We start from the raw sequence: 14,250 nt of genomic DNA on the forward strand, positions 1-14,250 counted from the left end.
ACCACATGGGATGCTGGCACTACAGGCGGTGGCCTTACCTGCTACGCCACAGTGCTGGCCCCTCATCTGTTGTTTTCTAATAAAAATTTGAAACAAGTTGAAAAATTAGTTGGAGAATTTTTATACTGCCTGCTATGGATTTAAGCTGAGAATCATACCTCAGTCGTCATTTTATTCAGTGGAAATTTATTGAGTGCCTGTTTTATGTAAAACTAAAAATCCAATAGTGCATTAATTTAAAATCTAAATGATTTGATATTTATAATGAGGTTAATCCTGTTCTTAGTAAAGGTACTGAAGTTTAGAAGTGCTAAACTGAAGTATAAAACCTAACAATTTTTATTAGATACTCACATTTGCCTTCTCATGTAGCATTTTACATTTTCACATTGTCAGTTTCCGTGAACTGTAATTTCCTACATTTTCACATTGTCAGTTTCTGTGAACTGTAATTTCCTATGTATCATTTTGAAGTACGTTTATAATTAGTATATGCTCATGTTAGCAAAGGCATGATTAGGAATTAATTTCTCACAAAATATGGCTCTTAGATTCCTTGCTATATTTATTAGTTTATCTTGTGGTAAACTGTAATCAGTTGTCCTGTTTTTTAGAAAAGTGACTTCACTAACTTCCATTGGGGAGAGTTTTTATATTAAATTGTAATATTACTATGTTTGTCTTTGGATGGAGTGCAGAGACTGTCTTTTTTAAATCTGTGAGGTGTTATGGCTATCCTTAAAATAGTCTTCAGAATATGTCTAGAGAGGGTAAAAATAAATAAGTAATTAGAATAAGTGTTTCTTGAGTGAGAGCTGTGCCTATCTTGAGATTATAAAATAGCCCTGCTACTTTATTTGGAAACAGTTGCAGGGTTTCTAAAGAAATCATTGCAAGCTGTGGGAAATGTTGTATTTTAGGAAATGCATCCATTAGGTGAGATATTCTGTGTTTCTGGAGGTGTTTAAATATTCCCCCGGTATAATTTTTATGTAGTTATGGTTTTTGTTTCATTAACAGTGTTTATAGAAACCTTAAGAGGATTTTCTTAAACTTAGGTTTGTTGAAGTTTTTGGTTAGGATCTCTTGGATGCTGCTATTTTGTTTGGTAATACTCCTAGATGAGCTAGGCTTTCTGATCCTAAATATATATAAAACCTGTTTATGAGAATGCTTTTCTAACCTAACAACTTGAAAAATCCAGGATGCAACTGAGAGTAATTCTAAAGTCACTAGCACTAGCAGCAGCAAAGGAAATTGTCACTCATTTAAGGGAAGAATTTAAGGAAAGTATTTTTCTAGTCTCTTTAGAGTGACCCCCCCCCCTTCCTCTTATCAGTTGCTAGTGCTAGAAAGAGGAGGGATTGCTTACAGTCCTTTATTGCTTGAAGTCTTTTAGACTTTTCCTAGGTTTGCTCTGGCCCTTTAAAGATAAACTCATATGCTTTTGGCTATAATTTGGCTCTCATTTTAATATGAAAGCATTTGTGAAGATTGCATTATTTGATAAGTTTCTGTGGAGTGTAGCTTTCCTGGGAAAGAATTTCTGTGGAGAAGGAACAGGAAAATGCTTTCTACTTAAAACATACATAATGACAAATCTTAAATGCTTTCTCTATAGAGTTGAGATAAAAGCCTGTTGCTTTAGTTGTAGTTTTATCCATTATGTATCTCATGAACGCACAGAGCTCCCTGGCTCTACATTTCCAGATTTCCTGTAATTTTGCAATATTGGTTAATTTAATTTACCTCTGGAATTGTTCTTCAGATATATTCATAAGGCAGTAATGAATCAAAAGTTTCTTTTTGTCCACCCTGTTTAAGTGAAGTTCCTGAAAGTCATCATTTCTAATTTAAGACAGGTTTGAAGTAGATTATTAGACCATTCCTAGTTTTTTTGATAACCCAGTACAATTTTTTTATGCAGTGTTAAATAGGGATGTCACTGTAATTTGATGGCTAACTTTAATTACATAAAGTGTGTTTACTTGTAGATCATTGATGTATAGTGAAGCTAATAGACGGGAGACATTTACCTCATGGCCTCATGTAGGCTACAGGTGGGCACAGCCAGATCCCATGGCTCAAGCTGGATTTTATCATCAGGTAAAAGATTATAAGTACTTTTCCATTATGCCATTGTAGAGGGTAAAATCATAAGTATTTTAGAATTTCTTCAAAATCTTATTTTATGTCACTTGGCTGTATGCTTTTGTATATGTATGCATGTGAATTTTGTTTCCTATACCTTTCATTATGATACTGAATGGCTGTTTCCTATGTCATGTATTGGGTGCACAAAGGAAAAAGTAATAACGGAGTTACTTAATGCTTAGTAACTTTTATTTTAAAGTAGATACAACTTAAAAAAAGATAACATTTATTTCGAAAGAATGATGGGGAAGGGAGAAAGGGAGAAAGAGAGAGAGAGAGAGATCTTCAATTGGTTGATTTATTCTCAAAATGGTTGCCACAGCCAGGTCTGGGCCAGGCCAAAGCCAGGAGCCGGGAACTTCTGTCCTTGTCTCCCATGTGCATGGCAAGGGCACTTGGACCGCCATCCACTGTCTTCCCAGGCTTGTTAGCTGGGAGCTGGAACAGAAATGGAGCAGCTGGGGCTTGAGCTGGTGATCTGATGTGGGATGCCAGTTCAGAAGTAGTGGCTTAACCTGCTGTGTCACAATGTTGGCCCCTAATTTTTTTTTTAAGTCATCAGATAGGTGATACAGTCCAGATATGTTTATTTTCAGGTTTTTGCTTGTGCATATGTAACATAGTAATATTTTCCAGTTTATATGTGTCAATAACATAATAATTATTTTCCAGTTTATTTTCTGGTTTTTGCTTCTGCATATGTGATGTAGAATAGATGCTTGGGGTACAGTGAAAGCATTTTGCAGTTGTTCCTGACATTTTGATTGAATGGGGATACAAGTTATATATACACACTAGCTAACTATAGAAGCAGCATTACAGGCAGTGCCCAGCAACCTGAATACATGTATTGAAGAGCTGAGTAAGAAGTTTTGTAGATAGAGGATGAATTAATCAAGAAAGAGTCCTAGTTTTATGTAGGGAAAGAAGAGAATGTGTAGTGGAAGGATTAGTATAAAAATACGTGAGAATGGGATGTTATAGAAAGCTTTACTGAGCTAAAGACAGTTAAGTCAGATGATTTAAGCTTGGTGTGGTATATTAATAGGGAACTCTTTGAGTACTATAGATTGGTCTACTACTCTTTTAGCACTGCTGAAAAATCTAGGGAATCTAATCGTTATATGTCAGCCTACATAAAACCTGCTTATCACTGTGACCTCAGAATCAGCCACATAAAGGCATTCTGCTGTTACTGAAAAGCCCATGAGAGCATGTCTTGGCATGGAAAGCCAAGACACTGTGGCAAAAAGTGTCCTACATGAAGGACCTTGTAGGTGAGACCCCAGTGGAAAGAAGTGGTAATCAAAGAAGGATGTACTTTTCTCTGAAGGGAGGAGAGAACTTTCACTTTGCTTATAGCCTTTTTTTTTTTTTTATTTTTTTTTATTTTTTATTTTTTGACAGGCAGAGTGGATAGTGAGAGAGAGAGAGACAGAGAGAAAGGTCTTCCTTTGCCATTGGTTCACCCTCCATTGGCCGCCGTGGCCGGCGTGCTGCAGGCGGCACACTGCGCTGATCCGAAGGCAGGAGCCAGGTGCTTCTCCTGGTCTCCCATGCGGGTGCAGGGCCCAAGCACTTGGGCCATCCTCCACTGCCTTCCCGGGCCATAGCAGAGAGCTGGCCTGGAAGAGGGGCAACTGGGACAGAATCCAGCGCCCCGACTGGGACTAGAACCCGGTGTGCTGGCACCGCTAGGTGGAGGATTAGCCTATTGAGCCATGGCGCCGGCTTGCTTATAGCCTTTTCTAAATATTGAAGAAGTTTGTGGATTCAAAAGGCTTCCATAGCCTAGGCAGCTCATGTCAAGAGCCTTGGGTGATCACGGACGTCATACATAAGAGTGTTAACTGTTAAATTAACAACAGGAGTCACTGTGCACTTACTTCCCATGCAGGACCTCTGTCCTCAAAGAGTTGTATGATGAAAGTTAACAGTAAAACTTGTTCTTAGATTTACTTTGTTTTAGTATATTAAGTGGAGGTTATTCTTATGTCTCATAAACTACTGTTATGTCTAAGTCTCACGAAAGATGTATCATTCTTGGGTTCTTTTTCAAAGTTAATTTTCTCAAAAAATGTTAAAAAATTAAACCTCAGATAGGTTTACTTTTATTGAATTAAAAAGTTTTTTCCTTATTGTAAAAATAATCCTGGTATTCTGTTGTACAGTGTGGTAACAATGTTAACAATAGCATATTGTATATTTCTAAATAGCTGGAAAAAAACTTTTGGATGTTCACACTACAAAGACATCTTGCATATATGAAATGATGGGTGCTAATTATCCTAATTTGATCATTAAAATGTATTCATGTATCGAAATATTACATTGTACCACATAAGTATGTGTAATTATTTTGTCAATAAAAACAAATAATCTAATAAAAACCTGCTGATTTACCTTTAGAATTTAAATAAACTGAAATATATTAATGTTACTGTCCTAAGAATTAATAGTGATTGACTATTCCTTAGTTGTATTTAAGTGTTCTGAATGTCTTCAAAAAATTAAGTCAGAAAACCATATATCCTTGGATGTTTTGTTTAGAGTTAGCCAAGTTACCATTTAAAGACATAACTTTGGTGATTGGCTAATGTTAGAACTGTTGAAATTGTTTTGCCAAATTAAGGATTGAGTATGTACCATCCTTCCTAACAATTTCTCTTCTTCTAATTTAAATGTCATTTTCTAAGGGTCTTTTTTAAGTAGTGTCTGGTAATTTTTCTTTTTAGTTATTGTTCATTGTATTACATTTTGTTTTTAAAAAAATTATTTATTTATTTGAAAGGCAGAATTATAGAGAGGTAAAGGCAGAGAGAGGGGCCAACTCTGTGGCACAGTGGGTTAAAGCCCTGGCCTGAAGCACCAGCATCCCATATGGGCGCCAGTTCTAGTCCCGGCTGTTCCTCTTCCGATCCAGCTCTCTGCTATGGCCTGGGAAAGCAGTAGAAGATGACCAACTCTAAACAAAACATCCAAGATTTAGTATTCTTTGAATAGCCTTTACCTGAATTGGAATATACCTGAAAACTGATATTAATGTTTTTGTGCACTTACTCTGAAGTAAGTGCATTTAGTATATGTTACTTATTTTATATTTACTTTAAAACATGCACACATTTTTAATCATTATAATTATGTAAAATATTTGTAATAATGTAGAAATATGTAAGGTTTTTTGATAAATGTGAACTGATGCATAGCATTTTGTTTCATGTGTCTCTATAAGCTATTACATGAATTAATTGATTAGCTTGCTTTTCCTTTTTTCCTATGTAATTGTATAGAATTCAGTTTTTAATAATGATCCTGCTATTCTATATCCTTTTCATATAATTGAGTAATGCAGATAGAAGGTAGTAGATCAGAGAGTGAATGTGTGTGTGAGCCTTTGTGTTTGAGTTAGTTGTTTGCTGACTGAACAAAAATACCAAATCATAGATTTTTCAAGTAAAACAGCCATTTCATAAACACTTGGAATTTTTTAAAAAAGGTTTATTTATTTGAAAGGTAGTGTTACATAGAAAGAGACAGCGAGATTTAGATACATTAGATAGATTGATTGATCCATATTTCGTATGCTGGTTCACGTGCCAACTGGCTGTAATGGCCAGGGCTAGGCCAGACTGAAGCCAGGAGCTTCTTTCCAGTCTCCCAAATGAGTATAGGGGGCTAAGGACTTGGGCCATCTTCCGCTGTTTTCCCAGGCCATTAACAGGGAGCCAGATGGGAAATGGAGCAGCCAGGACTCAATCGAATTTTCATCCGTGTGGGATACTGGTGTTGCAGGTGGCAGCTTTTCCTGATGCTGGCCCCACATTTGTTGGGGCCTAATAGTAAAGGCTAAGTTTCTTTTCCTCAATATAAAGTTTTATTTAGAATTATGAACTTTTGAAAAGAATTTTTATTAGAAAGCTATTTCAGTAATGATTAACCTATTCTGTCTTCTTTCTAATTTCATAGCCTGCCTCGTCTGGAGATGATAGAGCCATGTGTTTTACTTGTAGTGTGTGCCTCGTTTGTTGGGAACCTACTGATGAACCTTGGTGAGTCTTGATTTTTCTGGACATGATAAGCTAAGGCAGTTCCGTAAATGTACATTCATTTTTTACTTTACTCATCCCAATGCATTATTCCTCTTGCATTTTTGCCACTGCCCTGAGGGAGTGAGATAGCCCTGTATGCAGTCTCAGATTGCTTGGTGTACAGTGTCTAGAAGTGCCAAATGATAGAACTAGTCTCTGAACAAAACAATAAAAGGATATGTTAAAATGAACTGTGGCGTGGTGAACATCAGCTATTTAATATTGGTCTGTTCAGGGCATGCTGTTGGAATCCAGGAAGGAGGGCCTTACAGTATATAGTTCTATTTTGAGGTAATATTAGTGGCTGTATGATTTTTGAATTCTGTTGTATTAAATTTTAGAATCTGGTTAAATATAGAGATTGAGTAATGAAACTTCATTTTACAAAAAGCTTCCCTGAAGAAATAGTAATAGTAGTCACAAATATTGATATATTATATACTGGGTTCCATTCTAAACACTTTATGTATTTTTAATTTTTAATTTATTTGACAGAGTTATAGTGAGAGAGAGAGAGAGACAGAGAGAAAGGTCTTCCCTCCATTGGTTCACTCTCCAAATGACTGCTATGGCTGGCGCTGTGCCAATCCGAAGCCAGGAGCCAGGTGCTTCTTCCTGGTCTCCCATGTGGGTGCAGGGGCCCAAGCACTTGGGTCATCCTCCACTGCCTTCCTGGGCCACAGCGGAGAGCTGGACTGGAAGAGGAGCAACCAGGACTAGAACTGGAGCCCATATGGGATGCTGGCGCCGCAGGCAGAGGATTAACCAAGTGACCCACGGTGCTGGCCCCCACTTTATGTATTTTTAACTCATTTAATTTCCTATTAACCCTACAAGGTTATTTTATTGGAACAAATTGAAAATATTCTCCATTTTAATCCTTACAGTCAAAAAATTATTTTCCCATTCTAAATTAATAATAAAATTTGCTAAAGGACATATGGCTAGTGATAGAATCAGATTAGGTTTTAAGATAGATACATCATTTATTTTGTACTAAAATCAGTGTGAAGCTTTTGAATAGTAATCAAGTGACATGACTGAGGTGAACTTGCTAAAGTGTGTTATAGTATGCATATGGAGTCCAAGTTGCATTGAAAAACACTATACGTTAAATTCAAGTTTCATCTGTCTGCAGGCTGAGTTGAATGTAAGCAGTTTCCAAATAAGGGTGGAATTCAGTCTTCATGAAGATACCCCTCTCTGTCTTATCTATTCCCTGTTGCATTGTAATACATATTTTTTAGTTTCCCTTGCCAGTTCTCAGTTATTTAACTCCTTGAAAAATTATATTGTGATGTTGTAGAATGTAGTCTTTTTTTTTTTTTTTTTAATTTGACAGATAGAGTTAGACAGTGAGAGAGAGAGAGAGAGACAGAGAGAAAGGTCTTCCTTCCGTTGGTTCACCCCCAAATGGCCGCTATGGCCAGAGCTACACTGATCCGAAGCCAGGAACCAGGTGCTTCCTCCTGATCTCCCTTGTGGGGGCAGGGGCCCAAGCAGTTGGGCCATCCTCCACTGCCTTCCTGGACCACAGCAGAGAGCTGGACTGGAAGAGGAGCAGCCGGGACTAGAACCTGGCGCCCATATGGGATGTATAATGACATCAGTTGTTTAAAATTATCTTAGAAGTATATCACTTAAATTCATGAGAGTGGTAACCTGGAGGCTGGGTAGGAAATTGCCGGGATTGGGTATTAGCACTGAAATGTGTCTTCCACTTTATCTCGTATAGTCTTTGTATTTCTGTAAGTGAAAAGTTATAACCTGGGTTAAAGGTAGGGAAAAACACCGCGGGATTTAGTTAGGAGTCACTCTGATTAAAATCTCATGTGCTTGAGAGTGCAGTATGAAAGGATTTGTGGAAGACATCTGCGTATTGCAAATTGCCCAGGTTTTATATGTGAATATGAATAACTTGTAGGTACGATGTAGAAAAAAATACACCCTAAGGAATAGCAAGTTTTATGAATAAATCTTTTTCTTCCTTTCTTAGCCATGGAAATATAAAAATTAAAAAAAAAAATTTTTTTTTTGACAGGCAGAGTGGATAGTGAGAGAGAGACTGAGAGAAAGGTCTTCCTTTTTGCCGTTGGTTCACCCTCCAATGGCCGCTGCAGCCGGCGCATCTCGCTGATCCGAAGGCAGGAGCCAGGTGCTTCTCCTGGTCTCCCATGGGGTGCAGGGCCCAAGGACCTGGGCCATCTTCCACTGCCTTCCCGGGCCATAGCAGAGAGCTGGCCTGGAAGAGGGGCACCTGGGATAGAATCCGGCGCCCCGACCGGGACTAGAACCCGGTGTGCCGGCGCCGCAAGGCGGAGGATTAGCCTGTTAAGCCACGGTGCCGGCCTCTGTGTTTTTAATATATGTCATTTACTTAACCCTTTGAAAATCTTGCTTTCAGATAGTTAGTAAAATTGAAACAAAGTAGTTACTCATTCACAGTTGAAGGAAACCAGTGTGAGGAAATATAAACAATTTTTTTAGTGTATTAGTGTAAGACAAATGATACTATAGCATCGCTGTCCCAAGTTTCGTCTGAGACTGACTTTATTTGTAGCCAATTACAATAACAACTGCTAGTGTGTGTGGTTTGAATGTTGAATATGTGGATAGTTCAGTATGTTAGAAGGAGCCTGAAACTGAATGACAGGTAAGTCTAACAATGAAAGATGATGATCCTGGAGTTCTGTTTTAAGTGCGAAGTTAACTGCTTTGTTGTTCAGTGAACTTTTTCCTTTCTTAATCTGCGTAAAGGTCTGAACATGAGAGACATTCCCCAAACTGCCCCTTTGTGAAGGGTGAACACACGCAGAATGTGCCATTGTCGGTCACTCTTGCAACAAGTCCTGCGCAGTTTCCTTGTACGGATGGAACTGACAGAATATCTTGCTTTGGGTCAGGGAGCTGCCCTCAGTTTTTAGCTGCTGCAACTAAACGAGGAAAGATTTGCATTTGGGATGTTTCCAAACTTATGAAGGTATGTTTTAATGTTAAAGTAACATAAATAATTTGGAAAAAAAATCAATTGTAAACTCAGGCTTCTTATTCATTTAGGTGCACTTAAAATTTGAAATTAATGCTTATGATCCAGCAATTGTACAGCAACTTATTCTATCAGGAGAACCAAACTCAGGAGTTGATTCAAGGAGACCAACTTTGGCCTGGCTGGAGGATTCCTCTAGTTGCTCAGACATACCCAAATTGGAAGGAGATAGGTACGTGAATTTGTTCACTGTTACAGGTTTTCTTTTTCTAAATTGTATATTCTCAGTGTTTTAATGAAAGAAACAGAAAAATTTGTAATTTAAATGATTAGAAGTTAAATGGTTAGAAATCTGAATGTTGAGGCTTAAATAACTTACATTCAGAAATGCCAAACTGTGTAAAATATATTTTCTGTCTTAATCTATATCCATTGGAAATAATTGCCACATTGAAAAGTAAAGTCTAAATTATTAAATAAGATTCTTGGGTTAGATTTGTGATTTTGCCTTTTATTAAATCTTTTCATAGAGCAGTTGAATTAAATTTTAGATTTCCTTTTTATGTTAGAACCTTAAATTATGGAAGTGCTAGTGAAAGTTAAATGACCTGAGGTGAAACAGGAGGCTCTGCTTGTTTAGAATAGTATACCAGTAGTCATCCGTGAGTTGAGACACTGTAATCATCTCTGTAGAAACATTTTGATACAGTTGCTTTTCTGGATTGTTCTCTAACTTGATTTTTCTGACAGGTTCGTGATTTTTTTTTTTTCCCCTTTACCTGATCTGTGTGTGGTTAGCATAATCCAAGTAAAATCCATCCAACCCACTTGATTCTGAGGAAACACTGCAGTTGTCACTCTGAACTGGGTTAGGATGGTACGGCAACATTTGTGGTATTCCCCAGTAGGCACAATGCAGGGTTCCAGAGACCACTAAGCTTACGATAAGCAAAACAGCTACCTCTTTTAAGATTGTGCAGGTAGCAATGTGAAATGTAACCTGATTAACTGATGGGATGTCCTAATTTATAGGGATGCCTACCAGTTCATCTACAGAGGCTCACATGTGATCGCTGTTAAACCATATTCAGTGATTTACCATTTTATTTCCCATCTTCTTCAGTGGCATGCACTTTCTTTAATAAGTAATGTAAGATTTTATTAATGGAAATTGTTTCATTAATGGAATTAATGGAAAATTCACAAGTTGGGAAAAATACCTCTGTCTAGTTCCTCTTGGTAATAACATGTTGAAATTACTAGTAGGTAGATAAATGTTGTCTGAGCTCCAGAACAGACTGAATGACAGCTTCATGTTTATTCTCAGTTGTTGTAAATCCCTATGAGAGCTTGGTGGGTAAGCAGCTTGCCTGCTGTCTGAGTTCTTAGCCGTGTTTACCAGTACAACTGGAAACGAAGTATGCTTGGTTTCTGTGAATTTCTTAGAAGTTAGCAGAAAAATAATGTAATGAAGTTGGTGTTTTACTTACTCTAAACTCTGATTTTAATAGAACTTTGCCTTGGAGTGAGTTATATGGTTTGAGGATTAAGAAGTAAGTCAAAATAGGCTTCTAGGATTACAGCCTGTGCTTACCATTTCTTAAAATGTGTATTAGGTAAAAATGCACCCCTTCACATATCTGGTGGAAATACTACATTCTGATATGTGGAGGTAGTGTTCTGGAGTTGAGATTTAAATCCCTCTTCCTGCCTTTAGAAAGTGACAGACAAATCATACAGAAAGATCACTGCTGGAGCAGGCATTTGGTACAGTGGTTAAATTGCTGCTCGGGACATCTACATCTCCTGTTGGAATTGAGCTACTCTGTTTCCAGCCAACCTCCTACTAATGTGCACCGTAGGAGACAGCAGATGAAGGCTTAAGTGATTGGGTTCCTGACACCCATGTGGGAGACACAAATTGAGTTTCTGTCTTCTGGCCTCATCCTGGCCCAGCCTTAGCTGTTGGGAGCATTCAGGGAGTGAACAAGTGGATAGAAGATTCATTCCCTCCCTCCTTCCCTCCTTCCCTCCCTCCCTCCTTCCCTCACCCTATTTGATTGGTAGCGGTTATAATGAACCAGACAAGTCCCACTTCAGAAAAACATACATTACATTTGGTTTTATATAAAATACCCTATGAGGATTTCACTAGATTGAAGAATAATATGTTAATGGGGAAATTAAAGCTTATCCAAGAAGTTCAAAGTAATTATAAATATAATTTGCTTAGAAATAGTTTTTGACCATTTGCATTTATTAAAGAAAGAAGATGTTGAAAAATTTTAATGAATTAATATTTTGTCTAGTTGTTTCAGTAGTCATTTGTATTATATTTTGTCAAATTGGTAAAAATTTCCTAAATTTAACTTTAAGAATATTTATGGTGCTGATGTTAGCCAAGATACCTTTATGATAGTAATGTTTAGTTTTCAACAATGTATAGAACTGTTTTTTATATTATACATTCTTTCCATTATTTCCTTAAAAAAATTTTTTTTTGTATTTGTTTTCATTTATTTGAACGCTAACAAAGACAAAGAGATATCTTTCATCTGCTGGTTTTCTCCCGAAATGCCTGCAGTAGTGGGGTTGGGCCAGACTGAAACCAGGAGCCAGGCACTCAGTCTGGGTCTCTCAAGCAGGCGGCAGGGGCAGAAGTACTTGAGCTGCCTCCTAGAGCCTGCATTCTCAGGAAGCCAGCACGTAGTGGAGCTGGGACTCACACTTATTTCTACTGTGGTTTGCAGATGTTCAAGTGATCCTTAACTGTTGGGCCACATGCCAGGTCCAGCACATAGAATCTTCACTAAACATTTTTTTTTTTAAAGATTTATTTTACTTATTTGAAAGACAGCGTTACAGAGAGAGGTAGAGACAGAGAGAGGTCTTCCATCCACTGGTTCACTCCCCAAATGGCTGCAATGGCTGGAGCTGTACCAATCTGAAGCCAACAGCCAGGATCTTCTTCCTGGTCTCCCACGCAGGTGCAGGGACCCAAGAACTTGGGCCATCTTCTACTGCTATCCCAAGCCACAGCAGAGAGCTGGATCGGAAGAGGAGCAGCCGGGACTAGAACTGGCACCCATGTGGGATGCTGGCTCCTCAGGCCAGGGCTTTAAACCGCTGCACCACAGCGCCGGCCCTACTAAGCATTTTTAATTTGCCCATTTCTTATTTATTTTGCTCAGTACTTTGTGAAAGTTTTCATGTCCTGTAAAAGACTTTAGTAAAGGGGCTTGCATTGTGGCATAGTGGATTAAGCTGTGGCCTACACGGCTGGCATTCCATATGGGCATGGGTTTGTGTCCTGGATGCTCCAGTTCTGATCCAGCTCCCTGCTGGTGGCCTGGGAAAAATGGGAAGATGGCCTAAGTGTTTGCACCCTTGCCACCAGTGTTGGAAATGCCAAAGAAGCTCTGGCCTCCTGGCTTCGGCCTGGCGCAGCCCTAGCCATTGTAGCCATCTGGAGACTGAACCAGTTTGTGAAAGATTCTCTCTCTCTAACTCTTTCAAATAGATAAATAAATCTTGAAAATAAAAAAAGGTCTTTAGTAATCTGGTGTGTATTATATAAGTAATGCATGTTTATTTTCGAAGTAGGAATGGATGTTGAAAAACTGAAGAATACCACAATTACACTAATTATATTACAATTTATGTATGTTCTAGTTTCTTAAGCCATGTGATTTAAAAATTTTTTTTTATTTTTTATTTTTTATTTTTTTTTAATTTTTTTATTTTTGACAGGCAGAGTGGACAGTGAGAGACAGAGACAGAGAGAAAGGTCTTCCTTTTGCCGTTGGTTCACCCTCCGATGGCCGCCGCGGTAGCGCGCTGCGGCCGGCGCACCACGCTGATCCGATGGCAGGAGCCAGGTGCTTTATCCTGGTCTCCCATGGGGTGCAGGGCCCAAGGGCTTGGGCCATCCTCCACTGCACTCCCTGGCCACAGCAGAGAGCTGGCCTGGAAGAGGGGCAACCGGGACAGGATCGGTGCCCCGACCGGGACTAGAACCCGGTGTGCCGGCGCCGCTAGGCGGAGGATTAGCCTATTGAGCCGCGGCGCCGGCCGATTTAAAAATTTTTTAAAGATTTATTTATTTATTTGAAAGGCAGAGTTACAGAGAGGCAGAGGCAGAGAGAGAGAGAGAGAGAGAGGTCTTCTATCCGCTAGTTCACTCCCCAGATGCCCACAACAACCAGAGCTAAACTGATCCAAAGCCAGGAGCCAGGAGCTTCCTCCGGGTCTCCCATGTGGGTGCAGGGACCCCAGGCCGTAGCTGAGAGCTGGATCAGAAATTAAGTGACCGAGACTCAACCTGGCACCCATATAGGATGCCGGCACTGCAGGTGACAGCTTTATCCACTGCGCCACAGCACAGGCCCCAAGCCATGTAATTTTAAAAAAAGTTTTATTGACATGTAGTTTTTATATTCACCCAATATAATCTTATTATTTTACCCATATGGTTTTTATCATTTAATAGTTTGAGAACTTTTGTCATAAACTGTTGTAGAGAAGATTATAATATTTTTGAAGACCTTGAGAATAAAATTTTTATTTCTAATTTATGATCATTATCTATCTGGTTATTCTCTTTGTACTGTCAAGGCTTTTGAATTTCTTACTTAAAATATACTACTTTTGGGACTGGCACTGTGGTGTAATGGGTTAAGCCACTGTCTGTGGTGCCAACATCCTATATGAGTGCCAGTTCAAGTCTCGGTTGCTCTGCTTCCAGTCCAGCTCCTTATTTATAGACTGATAAACCAATGGAAGGTGGCCCAAGTGCTTGGCCCCTGCACCCATGTGGGAGACCAGCGAAAAGCTCTTGGCTCCTGGTTTCAGCCTGGGTCAACTCTGGCTGATGCGGCCATTTGGGAGTGAAATGGTGGTTGGAAGACCTCTGTCTCTGTCTCTCCTCTTTCGTACTCTCTGACTTTAAAATAAATAAATAAAGCTTTAAAAAAAGTGTACTTTCTACACATACACAAGAATGCTACTTTATCTTTTAACTCA

At 38.8% G+C, this 14,250-nt stretch overlaps 1 protein-coding gene across 8 annotated transcripts in view; it reads left to right on the plus strand.

Moving 5' to 3' along the window:
• BIRC6 (baculoviral IAP repeat containing 6) overlaps positions 1–14,250 on the plus strand; it is a 255,529-nt gene that overhangs the window by 51,709 nt on the left and 189,570 nt on the right. For all 8 annotated transcript variants that reach the window (XR_009867792.1, XM_062209232.1, XM_062209225.1 and 5 more), the window contains exons 5-8: positions 1,995–2,106; positions 6,121–6,203; positions 9,000–9,222; positions 9,300–9,460. Coding sequence is in view for 7 of the 8 variants with exons in the window: in XM_062209232.1 (XP_062065216.1) it covers positions 1,995–2,106; positions 6,121–6,203; positions 9,000–9,222; positions 9,300–9,460 (579 nt within the window). In the remaining variant the exon portion in view is untranslated. The remainder of the gene's footprint in view (positions 1–1,994; positions 2,107–6,120; positions 6,204–8,999; positions 9,223–9,299; positions 9,461–14,250) is intronic.

This window comes from Lepus europaeus, chromosome 13 (assembly GCF_033115175.1).
Source record: "Lepus europaeus isolate LE1 chromosome 13, mLepTim1.pri, whole genome shotgun sequence".
NCBI classification, from domain to species: domain Eukaryota; kingdom Metazoa; phylum Chordata; class Mammalia; order Lagomorpha; family Leporidae; genus Lepus; species Lepus europaeus.